The following is a 23,131-nucleotide window of genomic DNA, read 5'->3' as shown; positions in this document are numbered from 1 at the left end:
ACTTAAATGCACCACAGGTATGGATGGATAGTATACTTGACGACACAGAGGTAGGTGGAGCAGTGGACTTATGTACCGTACTGCTATATATTATATACTGGTGGTCAGCAAAATTATGCAATGTCCTCCTACTGTATATACTGTGCACAACTTAAATGCACCACAGGTATGGATGGATAGTATACTTGACAACACAGAGGTAGGTATAGCAGTGGAATACTGTAACGTACTGCTATATATTATATACTGGTGGTCAGCAAAATTATACACTGTCCACCTACTATATATACTGTGCACAACTTAAATTCACCACAGGTTTGGATGGATGGTATACTTGATGACACAGAGGTAGGTAGAGCAGTGGACTACTGTACCGTACTGCTAGATATATACTGGTGGTCAGCAAAATTATGCACTGTCCTCCTACTATATATACTGTGCACAACTTAAATGCACCTCAGGTATGTATGGAAGAATAGTATACTTGATGACACAGAGGTAGGTAGAGCAGTGGACTACTGTACCGTACTGCTATATATTATATACTGGTGGTCAGCAAAATTATGCACTGTCCTCCTACTATGTATACTGTGCACAACATAAATGCACCACAGGTATGTATGGATAATATACTTGATGACACAGAGGTAGGTAGAGCAGTGGACTACTGTACCGTACTGCTATATATTATATACTGGTGGTCAGCAAAATGATGCACTGTCCTCCTACTATATATACTGCGCACAACTTAAATGCACCACAGGTATGGATGGATAGTATACTTGATGACACAGAGGTAGGTAGAGCAGTGGACTACTGTACCGTACTGCTATATATTATATACTGGTGGTCAGCAAAATTATGTACTGTCCTCCTACTGTATATACTGTGCACAACTTAAATGCACTTCAGGTATGTATGGAAGAATAGTATACTTGATGACACAGAGGTAGGTAGAGCAGTGGACTACTGTACCGTACAGCTATATATTATATACTGGTAGTCAGCAAAATTATGCACTGTCCTCCTACTATATATACTGCGCACAACTTAAATGCACCACAGGTATGGATGGATAGTATACTTGATGACACAGAGGTAGGTAGAGCAGTGGACTACTGTACCGTACTGCTAGATATATACTGGTGGTCAGCAAAATGATGCACTGTCCTCCTACTATTTATACTGCGCACAACTTAAATGCACCACAGGTATTTATGGATAGTATACTAGACGACAAAGAGGTAGGTACAGCTGTGGACTACTGTACCGTACTGCTATATATTATATACTTGTGGTCAGCAAAATTATACACTGTACTCATACTATATATACTGTGCACAACTTAAATGCACCACAGGTATGGATGGATAGTATACTTGACGACACAGAGGTAGGTAGAGCAGTGGCCTACTGTACCGTACTGCTATATTATATATACTGGTGGTCAAAAAAATTATGCACTGTCCTCCTACTATATATACTGCGCACAACTTAAATGCACCACAGGTATGGATGGATAGTATACTTGATGACACAGAGGTAGGTAGATCAGTGGACTACTGTACCATACTGCTAGATATATACTGGTGGTCAGCAAAATGATGCACTGTCCTCCTACTATATATACTGCGCACAACTTAAATGCACCACAGGTATGGATGGATAGTATACTTGACGACACAGAGGTAGGTAGAGCAGTGGCCTACTGTACCGTACTGCTATATATTATATACTGGTGGTCAGCAAAATTATGCACTGTCCTCCTACTATATATACTGCGCACAACTTAAATGCAACAAAGGTTTGGATGGATAGTATACTTGATGACACAGAGGTAGGTAGAGCAGTGGACTACTGTACCGTACTGCTAGATATATACTGGTGGTCATCAAAATTATGCACTGTCCTCCTACTATATATACTGCGCACAACTTAAATGCACCACAGGTATGGATGGATAGTATACTTGACGACACAGAGGTAGGTTGAGCAGTGCACTACTGTACCATACTGCTATATATTATATACTGGTGGTCAGCAAAATTATGCACTGTCCTCCTACTATATATACTGCGCACAACTTAAATGCACCACAGGTATGGATGTATAGTATACTTGACAACACAGAGGTAGGTAGAGCAGTTTACTACTGTACCGTACTGCTATATATTATATACTGGTGGTCAGCAAAATTATGCACTGTCCTCCTACTATGTATACTGTGCACAACATAAATGCACCACAGGTATGTATGGATAATATACTTGACGACACAGAGGTAGGTAGAGCAGTGGACTACTGTACCGTACTGCTATATATTATATACTGGTGGTCAGCAAAATTATGTACTGTCCTCCTACTATATATACTGTGCACAACTTAAATGCACTTCAGGTATGTATGGAAGAATAGTAAACTTGATGACACAGAGGTAGGTAGAGCAGTGGACTACTGTACCGTACTGCTATATATTATATACTGGTGGTCAGCAAAATTATGCACTGTCCTCCTACTATATATACTGCGCACAACTTAAATGCACCACAGGTATGGATGGATAGTATACTTGATGACACAGAGGTAGGTAGAGCAGTGGACTACTGTACCGTACTGCTAGATATATACTGGTGGTCAGCAAAATGATGCACTGTCCTCCTACTATTTATACTGCGCACAACTTAAATGCACCACAGGTATTTATGGATAGTATACTTGATGACACAGAGGTAGGTACAGCTGTGGACTACTGTACCGTACTGTTATATATTATATACTGGTGGTCAGAAAAATTATGCACTGTCCTCCTACTATATATACTGCGCACAACTTAAATGCACCACAGGTATGGATGGATAGTATACTTGATGACACAGAGGTAGGTAGAGCAGTGGACTACTGTACCGTACTGCTATATATTATATACTTGTGGTCAGCAAAATTATACACTGTCCTCATACTATATATACTGTGCACAACTTAAATGCACCACAGGTATGGATGGATAGTATACTTGACGACACAGAGGTAGGTAGAGCAGTGGCCTACTGTACCGTACTGCTATATTATATATACTGGTGGTCAGAAAAATTATGCACTGTCCTCCTACTATATATACTGCGCACAACTTAAATGCACCACAGGTATGGATGGATAGTATAGTTGATGACACAGAGGTAGGTAGATCAGTGGACTACTGTACCGTACTGCTAGATATATACTGGTGGTCAGCAAAATGATGCACTGTCCTCCTACTATATATACTGCGCACAACTTAAATGCACCACAGGTATGGATGGATAATATACTTGACGACACAGAGGTAGGTAGAGCAGTGGCCTACTGTACCGTACTGCTATATATTATATACTGGTGGTCAGCAAAATTATGCACTGTCCTCCTACTATATATACTGCGCACAACTTAAATGCAACAAAGGTTTGTATGGATAGTATACTTGATGACACAGAGGTAGGTAGAGCAGTGGACTACTGTACCGTACTGCTAGATATATACTGGTGGTCATCAAAATTATGCACTGTCCTCCTACTATATATACTGCGCACAACTTAAATGCACCACAGGTTTGGATGGATAGTATACTTGACAACACAGAGGTAGGTAGAGCAGTGGACTTATGTACCGTACTGCTATATATTATATACTGGTGGTCAGCAAAATTATGCAATGTCCTCCTACTATATATACTGTGCACAACTTAAATGCACCACAGGTATGGATGGATAGTATACTTGACGACACAGAGGTAGGTATAGCAGTGGAATACTGTACCGTACTGCTATATATTATATACTGGTGGTCAGCAAAATTATACACTGTCCACCTACTATATATACTGTGCACAACTTAAATTCACCACAGGTTTGGATGGATGGTATACTTGATGACACAGAGGTAGGTAGAGCAGTGGACTACTGTACCGTACTGCTAGATATATACTGGTGGTCAGCAAAATTATGCACTGTCCACCTACTATATATACTGTGCACAACTTAAATGCACCACAGGTTTGGATGGATGGTATACTTGATGACACAGAGGTAGGTAGAGCAGTGGACTACTGTACCGTACTGCTAGATATATACTGGTGGTCAGCAAAATTATGCACTGTCCTCCTACTATATATACTGTGCACAACTTAAATGCACCTCAGGTATGTATGGAAGAATAGTATACTTGATGACACAGAGGTAGGTAGAGCAGTGGACTACTGTACCGTACTGCTATATATTATATACTGGTGGTCAGCAAAATTATGCACTGTCCTCCTACTATGTATACTGTGCACAACATAAATGCACCACAGGTATGTATGGATAATATACTTGATGACACAGAGGTAGGTAGAGCAGTGAACTACTGTACCGTACTGCTATATATTATATACTGGTGGTCAGCAAAATGATGCACTGTCCTCCTACTATATATACTGCGCACAACTTAAATGCACCACAGGTATGGATGGATAGTATACTTGATGACACAGAGGTAGGTAGAGCAGTGGACTACTGTACCGTACTGCTATATATTATATACTGGTGGTCAGCAAAATGATGTACTGTCCTCCTACTATATATACTGTGCACAACTTAAATGCACTTCAGATATGTATGGAAGAATAGTATACTTGATGACACAGAGGTAGGTAGAGCAGTGGACTACTGTACCGTACTGCTATATATTATATACTGGTAGTCAGCAAAATTATGCACTGTCCTCCTACTATATATACTGCGCACAACTTAAATGCACCACAGGTATGGATGGATAGTATACTTGATGACACAGAGGTAGGTAGAGCAGTGGACTACTGTACCGTACTGCTAGATATATACTGGTGGTCAGCAAAATGATGCACTGTCCTCCTACTATTTATACTGCGCACAACTTAAATGCACCACAGGTATTTATGGATAGTATACTTGACGACACAGAGGTAGGTACAGCTGTGGACTACTGTACCGTACTGCTATATATTATATACTGGTGGTCAGAAAAATTATGCACTATCCTCCTACTATATATACTGCGCACAACTTAAATGCACCACAGGTATGGATGGATAGTATACTTGATGACACAGAGGTAGGTAGAGCAGTGGACTAATGTACCGTACTGCTATATATTATATACTGGTGGTCAGCAAAATTATACACTGTCCTCATACTATATATACTGTGCACAACTTAAATGCACCACAGGTATGGATGGATAGTATACTTGACGACACAGAGGTAGGTAGAGCAGTGGCCTACTGTACCGTACTGCTATATTATATATACTGGTGGTCAGAAAAATTATGCACTGTCCTCCTACTATATATACTGCGCACAACTTAAATGCACCACAGGTATGGATGGATAGTATAGTTGATGACACAGAGGTAGGTAGATCAGTGGACTACTGTACCATACTGCTAGATATATACTGGTGGTTAGCAAAATGATGCACTGTCCTTCTACTATATATACTGCGCACAACTTAAATGCACCACAGGTATGGATGGATAATATACTTGACGACACAGAGGTAGGTAGAGCAGTGGCCTACTGTACCGTACTGCTATATATTATATACTGGTGGTCAGCAAAATTATGCACTGTCCTCCTACTATATATACTGCGCACAACTTAAATGCAACAAAGGTTTGGATGGATAGTATACTTGATGACACAGAGGTAGGTAGAGCAGTGGACTACTGTACCGTACTGCTAGATATATACTGGTGGTCATCAAAATTATGCACTGTCCTCCTACTATATATACTGCGCACAACTTAAATGCACCACAGGTATGGATGGATAGTATACTTGACGACACAGAGGTAGGTTGAGCAGTGCACTACTGTACCATACTGCTATATATTATATACTGGTGGTCATCAAAATTATGCACTGTCCTCCTACAATATATACTGCGCACAACTTAAATGCACCACAGGTATGGATGGATAGTATACTTGACGACACAGAGGTAGGTAGAGCAGTGGACTACTGTACCGTACTGCTATATATTATATACTGGTGGTCAGCAAAATTATACACTGTCCACCTACTATATATACTGTGCACAACTTAAATTCACCACAGGTTTGGATGGATGGTATACTTGATGACACAGAGGTAGGTAGAGCAGTGGACTACTGTACCGTACTGCTAGATATATACTGGTGGTCAGCAAAATTATGCACTGTCCTCCTACTATACATACTGTGCACAACTTAAATGCACCTCAGGTATGTATGGAAGAATAGTATACTTGATGACACAGAGGTAGGTAGAGCAGTGGACTACTGTACCGTACTGCTATATATTATATACTGGTGGTCTGCAAAATTATGCACTGTCCTCCTACTATGTATACTGTGCACAACATAAATGCACCACAGGTATGTATGGATAATATACTTGATGACAGAGGTAGGTAGAGCAGTGGACTACTGTACCGTACTGCTATATATTATATACTGGTGGTCAGCAAAATGATGCACTGTCCTCCTACTATATATACTGCGCACAACTTAAATGCACCACAGGTATGGATGGATAGTATACTTGATGACACAGAGGTAGGTAGAGCAGTGGACTACTGTACCGTACTGCTATATATTATATACTGGTGGTCAGCAAAATTATGTACTGTCCTCCTACTGTATATACTGTGCACAACTTAAATGCACTTCAGGTATGTATGGAAGAATAGTATACTTGATGACACAGAGGTAGGTAGAGCAGTGGACTACTGTACCGTACTGCTATATATTATATACTGGTAGTCAGCAAAATTATGCACTGTCCTCCTACTATATATACTGCGCACAACTTAAATGCACCACAGGTATGGATGGATAGTATACTTGATGACACAGAGGTAGGTAGAGCAGTGGACTACTGTACCGTACTGCTAGATATATACTGGTGGTCAGCAAAATGATGCACTGTCCTCCTACTATTTATACTGCGCACAACTTAAATGCACCACAGGTATTTATGGATAGTATACTTGACGACACAGAGGTAGGTACAGCTGTGGACTACTGTACCGTACTGCTATATATTATATACTGGTGGTCAGCAAAATTATGCACTGTCCTCCTACTATATATACTGCGCACAACTTAAATGCACCACAGGTATGGATGGATAGTATACTTGATGACACAGAGGTAGGTAGAGCAGTGGACTACTGTACCGTACTGCTATATATTATATACTTGTGGTCAGCAAAATTATACACTGTCCTCATACTATATATACTGTGCACAACTTAAATGCACCACAGGTATGGATGGATAGTATACTTGACGACACAGAGGTAGGTAGAGCAGTGGCCTACTGTACCGTACTGCTATATTATATATACTGGTGGTCAGAAAAATGATGCACTGTCCTCCTACTATATATACTGCGCACAACTTAAATGCACCACAGGTATGGATGGATAGTATACTTGATGACACAGAGGTAGGTAGATCAGTGGACTACTGTACCATACTGCTAGATATATACTGGTGGTCAGCAAAATGATGCACTGTCCTCCTACTATATATACTGCGCACAACTTAAATGCACCACAGGTATGGATGGATAGTATACTTGACGACACAGAGGTAGGTAGAGCAGTGGCCTACTGTACCGTACTGCTATATATTATATACTGGTTGTCAGCAAAATTATGCACTGTCCTCCTACTATATATACTGCGCACAACTTAAATGCACCACAGGTATGGATGGATAGTATACTTGATGACACAGAGGTAGGTAGAGCAGTGGACTACTGTACCGTACTGCTAGATATATACTGGTGGTCAGCAAAATGATGCACTGTCCTCCTACTATTTATACTGCGCACAACTTAAATGCACCACAGGTATTTATGGATAGTAAACTTGACGACACAGAGGTAGGTACAGCTGTGGACTACTGTACCGTACTGCTATATATTATATACTGGTGGTCAGAAAAATTATGCACTGTCCTCCTACTATATATACTGTGCACAACTTAAATGCACCACAGGTATGGATGGATAGTATACTTGACGACACAGAGGTAGGTATAGCAGTGGACTACTGTACCGTACTGCTATATATTATATACTGGTGGTCATCAAAATTATACACTGTCCACCTACTATATATACTGTGCACAACTTAAATTCACCACAGGTTTGGATGGATGGTATACTTGATGACACAGAGGTAGGTAGAGCAGTGGACTACTGTACCGTACTGCTAGATATATACTGGTGGTCAGCAAAATTATGCACTGTCCTCCTACTATATATACTGTGCACAACTTAAATGCACCTCAGGTATGTATGGAAGAATAGTATACTTGATGACACAGAGGTAGGTAGAGCAGTGGACTACTGTACCGTACTGCTATATATTATATACTGGTGGTCAGCAAAATTATGCACTGTCCTCCTACTATATATACTGTGCACAACTTAAATTCACCACAGGTTTGGATGGATGGTATACTTGATGACACAGAGGTAGGTAGAGCAGTGGACTACTGTACCGTACTGCTAGATATATACTGGTGGTCAGCAAAATTATGCACTGTCCTCCTACTATACATACTGTGCACAACTTAAATGCACCTCAGGTATGTATGGAAGAATAGTATACTTGATGACACAGAGGTAGGTAGAGCAGTGGACTACTGTACCGTACTGCTATATATTATATACTGGTGGTCAGCAAAATTATGCACTGTCCTCCTACTATGTATACTGTGCACAACATAAATGCACCACAGGTATGTATGGATAATATACTTGATGACACAGAGGTAGGTAGAGCAGTGGACTACTGTACCGTACTGCTATATATTATATACTGGTGGTCAGCAAAATGATGCACTGTCCTCCTACTATATATACTGCGCACAACTTAAATGCACCACAGGTATGGATGGATAGTATACTTGATGACACAGAGGTAGGTAGAGCAGTGGACTACTGTACCGTACTGCTATATATTATATACTGGTGGTCAGCAAAATTATGTACTGTCCTCCTACTGTATATACTGTGCACAACTTAAATGCACTTCAGGTATGTATGGAAGAATAGTATACTTGATGACACAGAGGTAGGTAGAGCAGTGGACTACTGTACCGTACTGCTATATATTATATACTGGTAGTCAGCAAAATTATGCACTGTCCTCCTACTATATATACTGCGCACAACTTAAATGCACCACAGGTATGGATGGATAGTATACTTGATGACACAGAGGTAGGTAGAGCAGTGGACTACTGTACCGTACTGCTAGATATATACTGGTGGTCAGCAAAATGATGCACTGTCCTCCTACTATTTATACTGCGCACAACTTAAATGCACCACAGGTATTTATGGATAGTATACTTGACGACACAGAGGTAGGTACAGCTGTGGACTACTGTACCGTACTGCTATATATTATATACTGGTGGTCAGCAAAATTATGCACTGTCCTCCTACTATATATACTGCGCACAACTTAAATGCACCACAGGTATGGATGGATAGTATACTTGATGACACAGAGGTAGGTAGAGCAGTGGACTACTGTACCGTACTGCTATATATTATATACTTGTGGTCAGCAAAATTATACACTGTCCTCATACTATATATACTGTGCACAACTTAAATGCACCACAGGTATGGATGGATAGTATACTTGACGACACAGAGGTAGGTAGAGCAGTGGCCTACTGTACCGTACTGCTATATTATATATACTGGTGGTCAGAAAAATTATGCACTGTCCTCCTACTATATATACTGCGCACAACTTAAATGCACCACAGGTATGGATGGATAGTATACTTGATGACACAGAGGTAGGTAGATCAGTGGACTACTGTACCATACTGCTAGATATATACTGGTGGTCAGCAAAATGATGCACTGTCCTCCTACTATATATACTGCGCACAACTTAAATGCACCACAGGTATGGATGGATAGTATACTTGACGACACAGAGGTAGGTAGAGCAGTGGCCTACTGTACCGTACTGCTATATATTATATACTGGTTGTCAGCAAAATTATGCACTGTCCTCCTACTATATATACTGCGCACAACTTAAATGCACCACAGGTATGGATGGATAGTATACTTGATGACACAGAGGTAGGTAGAGCAGTGGACTACTGTACCGTACTGCTAGATATATACTGGTGGTCAGCAAAATGATGCACTGTCCTCCTACTATTTATACTGCGCACAACTTAAATGCACCACAGGTATTTATGGATAGTATACTTGACGACACAGAGGTAGGTACAGCTGTGGACTACTGTACCGTACTGCTATATATTATATACTGGTGGTCAGAAAAATTATGCACTGTCCTCCTACTATATATACTGTGCACAACTTAAATGCACCACAGGTATGGATGGATAGTATACTTGACGACACAGAGGTAGGTATAGCAGTGTACTACTGTACCGTACTGCTATATATTATATACTGGTGGTCATCAAAATTATACACTGTCCACCTACTATATATACTGTGCACAACTTAAATTCACCACAGGTTTGGATGGATGGTATACTTGATGACACAGAGGTAGGTAGAGCAGTGGACTACTGTACCGTACTGCTAGATATATACTGGTGGTCAGCAAAATTATGCACTGTCCTCCTACTATATATACTGTGCACAACTTAAATGCACCTCAGGTATGTATGGAAGAATAGTATACTTGATGACACAGAGGTAGGTAGAGCAGTGTACTACTGTACCGTACTGCTATATATTATATACTGGTGGTCAGCAAAATTATGCACTGTCCTCCTACTATGTATACTGTGCACAACATAAATGCACCACAGGTATGTATGGATAATATACTTGATGACACAGAGGTAGGTAGAGCAGTGGACTACTGTACCGTACTGCTATATATTATATACTGGTGGTCAGCAAAATGATGCACTGTCCTCCTACTATATATACTGCGCACAACTTAAATGCACCACAGGTATGGATGGATAGTATACTTGATGACACAGAGGTAGGTAGAGCAGTGGACTACTGTACCGTACTGCTATATATTATATACTGGTGGTCAGCAAAATTATGTATTGTCCTCCTACTATGTATACCGTGCACAACATAAATGCACCACAGGTATGTATGGATAATATACTTGATGACACAGAGGTAGGTAGAGCAGTGAACTACTGTACCGTACTGCTATATATTATATACTGGTGGTCAGCAAAATGATGCACTGTCCTCCTACTATATATACTGCGCACAACTTAAATGCACCACAGGTATGGATGGATAGTATACTTGATGACACAGAGGTAGGTAGAGCAGTGGACTACTGTACCGTACTGCTATATATTATATACTGGTGGTCAGCAAAATTATGTACTGTCCTCCTACTATATATACTGTGCACAACTTAAATGCACTTCAGGTATGTATGGAAGAATAGTATACTTGATGACACAGAGGTAGGTAGAGCAGTGGACTACTGTACCGTACTGCTATATATTATATACTGGTAGTCAGCAAAATTATGCACTGTCCTCCTACTATATATACTGCGCACAACTTAAATGCACCACAGGTATGGATGGATAGTATACTTGATGACACAGAGGTAGGTAGAGCAGTGGACTACTGTACCGTACTGCTAGATATATACTGGTGGTCAGCAAAATGATGCACTGTCCTCCTACTATTTATACTGCGCACAACTTAAATGCACCACAGGTATTTATGGATAGTATACTTGACGACACAGAGGTAGGTACAGCTGTGGACTACTGTACCGTACTGCTATATATTATATACTGGTGGTCAGAAAAATTATGCACTGTCCTCCTACTATATATACTGCACACAACTTAAATGCACCACAGGTATGGATGGATAGTATACTTGATGACACAGAGGTAGGTAGAGCAGTGGACTACTGTACCGTACTGCTATATATTATATACTTGTGGTCAGCAAAATTATACACTGTCCTCATACTATATATACTGTGCACAACTTAAATGCACCACAGGTATGGATGGATAGTATACTTGACGACACAGAGGTAGGTAGAGCAGTGGCCTACTGTACCGTACTGCTATATTATATATACTGGTGGTCAGAAAAATTATGCACTGTCCTCATACTATATATACTGCGCACAACTTAAATGCACCACAGGTATGGATGGATAGTATAGTTGATGACACAGAGGTAGGTAGATCAGTGGACTACTGTACCATACTGCTAGATATATACTGGTGGTCAGCAAAATGATGCACTGTCCTCCTACTATATATACTGCGCACAACTTAAATGCACCACAGGTATGGATGGATAATATACTTGACGACACAGAGGTAGGTAGAGCAGTGGCCTACTGTACCGTACTGCTATATATTATATACTGGTGGTCAGCAAAATTATGCACTGTCCTCCTACTATATATACTGCGCACAACTTAAATGCAACAAAGGTTTGGATGGATAGTATACTTGATGACACAGAGGTAGGTAGAGCAGTGGACTACTGTACCGTACTGCTAGATATATACTGGTGGTCATCAAAATTATGCACTGTCCTCCTACTATATATACTCCGCACAACTTAAATGCACCACAGGTATGGATGGATAGTATACTTGACGACACAGAGGTAGGTTGAGCAGTGCACTACTGTACCATACTGCTATATATTATATACTGGTGGTCATCAAAATTATGCACTGTCCTCCTACTATATATACTGCGCACAACTTAAATGCACCACAGGTATGGATGGATAGTATACTTGACGACACAGAGGTAGGTAGAGCAGTGGACTACTGTACCGTACTGCTATATATTATATACTGGTGGTCAGCAAAATTATGCAATGTCCTCCTACTATATTTACTGCGCACAACTTAAATGCACCACAGGTTTGGATGGATAGTATACTTGACAACACAGAGGTAGGTAGAGCAGTGGACTTATGTACCGTACTGCTATATATTATATACTGGTGGTCAGCAAAATTATACACTGTCCACCTACTATATATACTGTGCACAACTTAAATTCACCACAGGTTTGGATGGATGGTATACTTGATGACACAGAGGTAGGTAGAGCAGTGGACTACTGTACCGTACTGCTAGATATATACTGGTGGTCAGCAAAATTATGCACTGTCCTCCTACTATATATACTGTGCACAACTTAAATGCACCTCGGGTATGTATGGAAGAATAGTATACTTGATGACACAGAGGTAGGTAGAGCAGTGGACTACTGTACCGTACTGCTATATATTATATACTGGTGGTCAGCAAAATTATGCACTGTCCTCCTACTATGTATACTGTGCACAACATAAATGCACCACAGGTATGTATGGATAATATACTTGATGACACAGAGGTAGGTAGAGCAGTGGACTACTGTACCGTACTGCTATATATTATATACTGGTGGTCAGCAAAATGATGCACTGTCCTCCTACTATATATACTGCGCACAACTTAAATGCACCACAGGTATGGATGGATAGTATACTTGATGACACAGAGGTAGGTAGAGCAGTGGACTACTGTACCGTACTGCTATATATTATATACTGGTGGTCAGCAAAATTATGTACTGTCCTCCTACTGTATATACTGTGCACAACTTAAATGCACTTCAGGTATGTATGGAAGAATAGTATACTTGATGACACAGAGGTAGGTAGAGCAGTGGACTACTGTACCGTACTGCTATATATTATATACTGGTAGTCAGCAAAATTATGCACTGTCCTCCTACTATATATACTGCGCACAACTTAAATGCACCACAGGTATGGATGGATAGTATACTTGATGACACAGAGGTAGGTAGAGCAGTGGACTACTGTACCGTACTGCTAGATATATACTGGTGGTCAGCAAAATGATGCACTGTCCTCCTACTATTTATACTGCGCACAACTTAAATGCACCACAGGTATTTATGGATAGTATACTTGACGACACAGAGGTAGGTACAGCTGTGGACTACTGTACCGTACTGCTATATATTATATACTGGTGGTCAGCAAAATTATGCACTGTCCTCCTACTATATATACTGCGCACAACTTAAATGCACCACAGGTATGGATGGATAGTATACTTGATGACACAGAGGTAGGTAGAGCAGTGGACTACTGTACCGTACTGCTATATATTATATACTTGTGGTCAGCAAAATTATACACTGTCCTCATACTATTTATACTGTGCACAACTTAAATGCACCACAGGTATGGATGGATAGTATACTTGACGACACAGAGGTAGGTAGAGCAGTGGCCTACTGTACCATACTGCTATATTATATATACTGGTGGTCAGAAAAATTATGCACTGTCCTCCTACTATATATACTGCGCACAACTTAAATGCACCACAGGTATGGATGGATAGTATACTTGATGACACAGAGGTAGGTAGATCAGTGGACTACTGTACCATACTGCTAGATATATACTGGTGGTCAGCAAAATGATGCACTGTCCTCCTACTATATATACTGCGCACAACTTAAATGCACCACAGGTATGGATGGATAGTATACTTGACGACACAGAGGTAGGTAGAGCAGTGGCCTACTGTACCGTACTGCTATATATTATATACTGGTGGTCAGCAAAATTATGCACTGTCCTCCTACTATATATACTGCGCACAAATTAAATGCAACAAAGGTTTGGATGGATAGTATACTTGATGACACAGAGGTAGGTAGAGCAGTGGACTACTGTACCGTACTGCTAGATATATACTGGTGGTCATCAAAATTATGCACTGTCCTCCTACTATATATACTGCGCACAACTTAAATGCACCACAGGTATGGATGGATAGTATACTTGACGACACAGAGGTAGGTTGAGCAGTGCACTACTGTTCCATACTGCTATATATTATATACTGGTGGTCAGCAAAATTATGCACTGTCCTCCTACTATATATACTGCGCACAACTTAAATGCACCACAGGTATGGATGTATAGTATACTTGACAACACAGAGGTAGGTAGAGCAGTTTACTACTGTACCGTACTGCTATATATTATATACTGGTGGTCAGCAAAATTATGCACTGTCCTCCTACTATATATACTGCGCACAACTTAAATGCACCACAGGTATGGATGGATAGTATACTTGACGACACAGAGGTAGGTAGAGCAGTGGACTACTGTACCGTACTGCTATATATTGTATACTGGTGGTCAGCAAAATTATGCAATGTCCTCCTACTATATATACTGCGCACAACTTAAATGCACCACAGGTTTGGATGGATAGTATACTTGACAACACAGAGGTAGGTAGAGCAGTGGACTTATGTACCGTACTGCTATATATTATATACTGGTGGTCAGCAAAATTATGCAATGTCCTCCTACTATATATACTGTGCACAACTTAAATGCACAACAGGTATGGATGGATAGTATACTTGACGACACAGAGGTAGGTATAGCAGTGGACTACTGTACCGTACTGCTATATATTATATACTGGTGGTCAGCAAAATTATACACTGTCCACCTACTATACCGTGCACAACTTAAATGCACCACAGGTTTGGATGGATGGTATACTTGATGACACAGAGGTAGGTAGAGCAGTGGACTACTGTACCGTACTACTAGATATATACTGGTGGTCAGCAAAATTATGCACTGTCCTCCTACTATATATACTGCACACAACTTAAATGCACCACAGGAATGGATGGATAGTATACGTGACGACACAGAGGTAGGTAGAGCAGTGGACTACTGTACCGTACTGATATAATACTGGTGGTCACTGGTCAGCAAAATTCTGCACTGTCCTCCTACTATATACTACAATGCATCACAGATATGGAGCGTTTTTCAGGCAGAGAACGTATAATACTGGTGGTCCCTGGTCAGCAAAACCCTGCACTGTCCTCCTACTATGTAATACTGGTGGTCACCAGTCCCCACAGTAAAGCACACTGAGCACAGATATTTGCAGCACACTGAGCACAGATATGGAGCATTTTTCAGGCAGAGAATGTAGATATTTTCAGCACACTGAGCACAGATATTTGCAAGCACACTGAACACAGATATTTGCAGCACACTGAACACAGATATTTGCAGCACACTGAACACAACTGAGAGAACGCTGTACGTCCTCTCCCTATCATCTCCAATGCACGAGTGAAAATGGCGGCGACGCGCGGCTCCTTATATAGAATACGAATCTCGCGAAATCGACAGCGGGATGATGACGTTCGGGCGCGCTCGGGTTAACCGAGCAAGGCGGGAAGATCCGAGGCTGCCTCGGACCCGTGTAAAATGGGTGAAGTTCGGGGGGGTTCGGATTCCGAGGAACCGAACCTGCTCATCTCTACTTATATCTTGGATATTTGCAAATAAAAACAAAAGTTAACAGTTTTGAAAGAAATAAACTCTTATTAAACATTTATTAGAGGTTGCATTAGTAAAAATATGCATACTCTGCAAAATTATGTTACAATGGTAACTTGATTAATGCAGTGTTCTAGAATTTTACTCTTCTTGCTTTTATAGATGCAAAGTCTCTAATTATGGCTTCCAAATCTATATTTTCCACAACCTTCTGCTCAATTGAAAGTATAGCCAGATTTGATATGCGTTTTTGCACCATACTCGAGCGAAGATAATTTTTAATCAGCTTCAGTTTGCTGAATCTACGTTCACAGGATGCCACAGTGACAGGTAGTGTCAGGAAGATCCTTAAAGCGATTTCCACATTGGGGTATGCATCTTTCAGGGAGTACTTAGTAATACATTTTAATAAATCCAGTTGGGTAGCTGACTCTATATTTTCTATGAGTTCAGTAGCTTGAGCTAGTTTATTTGCGCCAGATAGGTGCACAGAATGTCATGTACACAGGGGTAGGGGGGCACAGTGTGATACACACACAAAGGCAATGGGCACAGGGTGTATAACACGGTGGGGGGTAGGGGGCATAGGGCGCCACACACAGAGATGCAGGGGTTGCAAAGTGTATCAAACATAGGGGCAGGGGACACAATGCACCACACATGGGGAGCACAGAACGTTATACACACAGGAGTAGGGGGGCACAGGGTGACACACACAACAATGTGAGAGGGGGGTAGATGGTGCCACACACACATAAGACAGGGGGTAGAGGGGCCACACACAGGGGGTTGGAGGGAAAGGAGAGAACAAGGTTTCATATACACACATACACACACAGGGGTCCACACACCAGGATGAGGGAGAAAGAGGGGGCCACACACACATAAGGTGGGGGTACATGGGGCCACTCACAGGGGGGTAGGAAGCAGGAGGTCACAGGGCTCTCTGGTCACTCACCGCTCCAGCAAGGGAGGCCCGCAGACCCAGGCACAGGTTGAAGAGGAGGCTGGCGGCAGGAGGATCAGAATGCCAGCGCCAATGCAGCACCATGGCACTGCACGATAGTGTGAGGCTGGAATAGAGGATACTCCTGGAACTGTGCCCATAACTGCTTCACCCCCCCCCCCCCACACACACAGGGCAGTTGCTGGAGGAGGGAGGGTGCCGGGGACGCTGGGGCGTCGGGCAGCTCAGATTTCCGGAAGAGTGGTGGGGAATGCAGTGCACTGCGACAGATCTCCGGTGCATGGGTGGAAATGCAGTGTAGTGTGACAGGGAACAGGTGGAGCGGCGGCCCCTGAAGGCAGTCTGGAGCCATCCCTGCACCCACTATTGTCACACCACTGCCTGCAGCGTCGCGTCCCGGCATGCAAGTAAACAGCCTGTGGTGGACGGCAGGGACGGGGTCCCCTGGGATAGGGGCCCCCTCTTTAATCCAGCTATGGGGTGCATCAATTAAGCTGATGTATACAGTTTAATCAGTAATATAACATTAAACATCAGCATAATGTTATATGTACTGAAATATAATGCCCACAATTCACATTATGCCACACATAGTGCCCACAATTCACGCTATGCCACACAGTAGTGTCCACAATTCACATTATGCCACATAGGGTTCTATTCAATTACTGAACTGTCAGATCCGACAGTTTAGTATTCAATTAGCGGCCAAATCCGACAGGTTTTGTCCGTTTCCGACAATGTCAATCCGACTTTTTTTAAAGTCAGGTTGACATTGTTGGAAACAGGGCAAAAAAACTGTCAGATTTGGTCGCTAATCCGACAAAACATGTGGATCCGCAGGTAATCCGCAAATCCTTGTGTATTCTGACAAGTCGGAATTTACGAATTGTCAGAAAAATGGCAAGTGAATTGAATAGGTCAAATGCAAATTTGACCTATTCTTGTCGAAAAGTGCCAGTATTTCCGACCTTGGAGACGAGGTAGAGTGGAAGAGCTGAGGATGAGATAAGGGGAGGGGTTCTCCTCTATCCTTGTTATGGCCCATGTCACAACAGCCAGTGTACTATAATAATAAAAAAGGCTGGGTACACATCTATAAATTCAGAAATATTGTGGATGGTCAGGATGAATTCCCTTCGTTGCGGACCATGCAAGATTGCTGGTACACATTACACAATGTAATGACTGACGGAATGATACCTTGTTCCGTTCATCATTACACTACAAAGTTGCAGCACAAGATCTCGTTTGATTGACCTGCAGCATGATCAATCAAATTATATTGTATGTTGTCCATGGGAGTGCGCAATTGAGGGTACACACTAGACATCCGCACGATTTGTTGTTCCTATATGACAAATTGTGGCGATGTCATTCTGGTGTGTACTCTGCTCTAAATCACTATATTCTCCTTTCTCAATGTTTTTTTACCACATGTTAAAAGAAAAAAGCTTAAAATAGAGATTAATTTAATATTTAAAAAGTTTTATAAGATGGATATAATAAATAATAATAAAAATAATAATTATAATATAAGGGATGATATTGGGATGCCAGTGCTTGAGATGGTGAGAGGTGTCAGAAGACTGACAGTGGTATAACAGTCTGTACCTGCCAGGTAAATATCTTAACCCTCTCCATCTACCCTCCTAACTCTCCCTACCAGCAGCCTAACCCTAAAGGGCCCCATACACTAGAGCGATTATACCCTATTTCAGCCCAATTCGGGCATTTGGCCCGATATATTGGGTGAAATCAGGCATTTTTGAGGTGTCTCTGGTCCGATCCGATCCGATGTGCGGATCCTCCAGATTGAATGTGCTGCACATTCAATCAGGTCTGACCTGGGGGCATGGCTGGGATTGCCCAGGATACATCAGATGAAAAAGGAAAGCATACGATGTATCATGGCCGATTCTGCCCCCCGGGAGGCTGCCGGGGTGATCACCTGCGATCGCCTCCGACATGTGGTCGGATAAGTGTATGGGGCCCTTAACTCTCCCCCCCGCGCTGCCTAATGCACCCCCCTTAGTGCCTAACCTTAACCCTCCCCGCCGCCTAACCCTCCCCCCCTTAGTTTTTAACCCTAACCCTCTCTCCCCACAGCCTTCCCTGAACCTGACAGTTGGGATTCCGGCATCAGCACTGTGATCCATGTCGGGATCCCGACTCATCCCAAATGCCAATATGTTGACCGGATTCCTATTATAAGCACTAACCTTTTACTACTTCTACCAGCTGATTCCCTGGAGACCTTTCTTCCAAGATTCTGCTGCGGTTGTCACCCCTTAAGCTTCTGTTCTCTCCAGGCTCCAGGTTTTTAGCCACTCCTGTGTCACTGTTACAATATGCCAGTAGTCATTTCACCACTGGTCACGTTAGGAATGAGATAAGGGGAGGGGGGGAAGGGTCAATGGGTGCTGTTGTAAAGTTCCTGCTCTGTTCTACCTCTGTCAGGAAGGAGGGGGAGGAGCTTGTTGGACATCTGATCCTCTGCTGTTGTGGCATGGAGAAAGCCTCCACAGCCCAGCAAAAAAGGAGAGGTCCCCTGAGGTACAGAGCTGCTATGTAGACTACAGCAAGAGCTGCTCCACTGTTTATCATACAATATATTGTCAGGCAGCAGTGGATCAGATGCAGCATTGGACAGCCTGTACTGTATAATCACAAAATACATGCTGCAAGGATTGAGTTTTAGCCATGTGTGCCCTGCCTCATACCCCCTCCCCCCGCGGGTGCCCCCCCTATATCCACAAGTGCACCCACGGGTGATGTGGGGGCGGGACACACATGGCTAAAACTCAATCCCTGCAGCATGTATTTTGTGATTATACAGTACAGGCTGTCCAATGCTGCATTTGATCCACTGCTGCCTGACAATATATTGTATGATAAAGAGTGCCCCCGCGAGTGCCCTCCCTCTATTCCTCACTGGACTTTTCCTGTTGACAGAAACTAACAGTTCTCTCTTCTGCCACTTTCTCTCAATCAGCGGCAGCGCTGATGTTTCTGAGAGAGCAGAGCAGCTGAGCTGAGCAGATAGAAGCATTAATGAAATTCAAAACTGATCTCGGGTGGCACTGCCAGGTTGCACCCCCCCCCCCCCTCTGGGCAGAGCGCCTGGCGAGTGCCATCCTCGCCAAACAATTGATACGCCCCTGCATCGCCATACCGAGAATATATTTGTCATGTACAGTATATAAGTCCATATCTCATTGGAGAATACAGTCTAACACAACTGCGCACATACATGCACCTACCCTTAGGATAGCTTTGTTACTGTACATACCCTCACTGAATGCATGGTGTAAACATTCCATTGGAAATTTCATTGTATCTTCTCCAAATACCATGTCTGGTCTGTTAGAAAAATATGTTTCCAGATGTTCTCTAGAATCAAAGCCGTGTACAGGATAGAATTTATGTGAGCTTGAATCCATCTTGTATTACTGTATCACAGACTTACTGACTCTCACGTCTTCCCTCTTACTGTATATGTAACTGGCCCAGGATATCTGTGTACAGTATACTCACCAGTACCCAGTTATTTATATTCATCAGTAACCAGGATATCAATGTTATAAGATGATGGGGTATCAGCCCCAGGAGCTGTCATGGGAATGCAGGTGACAGTGTGATCATCTCCTGAAACAGAATAAATTATCATAATATTCATTTTTCAATTACATGTTTAAATAGTGCACAATATTTCAGTGATTTAATTAAAAGTAATTAAATATGATAATTACAAATGTAAATTTTTTTCAATATTCCTGGTGCGAATACATATTCAAATATTGGACCTGATTCAGATGCAGACGCAAAGTCCTTTTGCATGGACGCTCACAGTGAGGACTCAATCTCAAATGACTGACAGCAGGAGGGTGTTTTGCGGGAGGCAGTGCCATTCCAGTGGCGGACGAGTCATGCGACTGCACAGGGCTCCCACCGCAGCACTTTTCCTGTCCCTAGATTTCTCCCACTCTTCCCTATCATAGTACCCCAATCTGGGTAAAGTTTTGCAGAATGACGCGTTTGTGTCGTGATGTCACAACGCAATGCATCATTTCATGAAACGCCAACACCCGAGTGGAGTACTATGGTAAGGAGGAGGGGGAGCTGGCATGCAGGTGCTGGTGCCAGCTCTACACACCGCTGACAACAAGCATTACACACCCCTGGCAATAACATTACCCCTGAAAATGAGCATTACCTCTGGCAATGAGCATTACACACCCCTGACAACAACATTGAACCTGGTAACGAACATTACCCCTGGCAATGAGAATTACACACCCCTGGAAATGAGCATTACCCTTGGCAACTAGCATTACACACCCCTGGCAATGAACATTACCCATGGAACTGAGCATTACACACCCCTGGCAACGAGCAAGACACCCAGCCCATGAAACCCCTGGAAATGAGCATGACACCAAGTGCATGAAACACCTAGCAATGAACATGACACACAGCATGTGAAAACCTTGGCAACAAGCAGGTAATTTAAAAGAAATTAGAAGCTTTACTGTAGGGCATAATACATATGTATCCTCATACACCGTTGCTCATAGCGCGCTTTTTAGGGTCCTGAATCGCGAGTTGTAATAACGTTATGGCGTGCGTTGTGTCCCACGTCATGTAATACACATTTTCACCGCTAGGTGGCGAATGCTCCATGTTAAGCACGGTGCCCCGCGTTCACTAAGAGTAGAACACATCATATATTTACCAGGGTACCCCGGCCAGGGGTGACTAGTTGGATATTTAATGCCACGGCCGCAGGGCACTGTATAAAAGTGACCCCCGGCTGTGGCATTATCTGTCCAGCTAGTGGAGCCCGATGCTGGTGTAAAAAATACGGGGGACCCATACTTGTGCCTCCAAAAAAGACAAACCAAGTACCTAATCCCTTCTAATATAAATATGGTTTGTACACAGACACTGGACAAAATCCGTTAATAGTACACCACATCAAAACACATCATATATTTACCTGGAGTACCAACTCATAACATGGTCAGCAGTGGCATAATGGTTACAGTGTCTGCTTGCAATGCGTGCATCCCGTGTTCGAATCCTGTTGAGACCGGAATATTTTTTTTTTCTGGTGAATTTATTTTTATATTTTTTTTTTTAAATAAATACACTTGTTTGGTCTGTTTTTTCTTTCCCGCTGGGCTCCATTATGTTTTGTACACAGACACCGGATAAAATCCGTTATGGGTATACCACATTGCAGGCGGTGGGGAAGCAAATTCAGTTTGCATGCATTGTGGGCTACAGATTCAATCCACGGTTTGTGGACTGCATCCGGCGTCTTACTGTACATCAGGCAAAAATGGCAGGGAGACGTTACGTTAGAGGGGAGCTTCTGATCCTGCTTAGGTGGCGGGACCGGCCATTTACTACGAACTCGGAGAAGCGGCGGGCTTACAATAAAGCCCGCCTTGAGATCCGAGCAAAATATGGCCAGTCCTGCAGCCTCAGGTCACTCCAGAGGAAGTGGAGTGATCTGGTCACCAGGGAGCCCAGGAAACTGGAATTACTGCGGCTGTCCCTGAGGAGTAAGTACAGTCCAGTACTGCACATTATTACTACTGTATTTAAGTAATGTACATTTCTCTAATGTCCTAGAGGATGCTGGGGTCCATTTAGTACCATGGGGTATAGACAGGTCTGTAGGAGCCATCGGCACTAAATGACTTTAAACATG

General features: G+C 42.4%; 1 protein-coding gene across 1 annotated transcript in view; it reads right to left on the bottom strand.

Annotated features, from left to right (window-relative positions):
* LOC134965362 (nicotinamide N-methyltransferase-like) overlaps positions 1-20,855 on the bottom strand; it is a 54,868-nt gene extending 34,013 nt beyond the window's left edge. Inside the window, exon 1 of the mRNA XM_063941829.1 lies at positions 20,705-20,855. Within this exon, the coding sequence (XP_063797899.1) occupies positions 20,705-20,855 (151 nt within the window). The remainder of the gene's footprint in view (positions 1-20,704) is intronic.
* Positions 20,856-23,131: the final 2,276 nt, after the last annotated feature.

Source organism: Pseudophryne corroboree, chromosome 10 (genome assembly GCF_028390025.1).
Source record: "Pseudophryne corroboree isolate aPseCor3 chromosome 10, aPseCor3.hap2, whole genome shotgun sequence".
Taxonomy (NCBI): domain Eukaryota; kingdom Metazoa; phylum Chordata; class Amphibia; order Anura; family Myobatrachidae; genus Pseudophryne; species Pseudophryne corroboree.
This window is presented reverse-complemented; position numbering and strand designations above follow the sequence as displayed.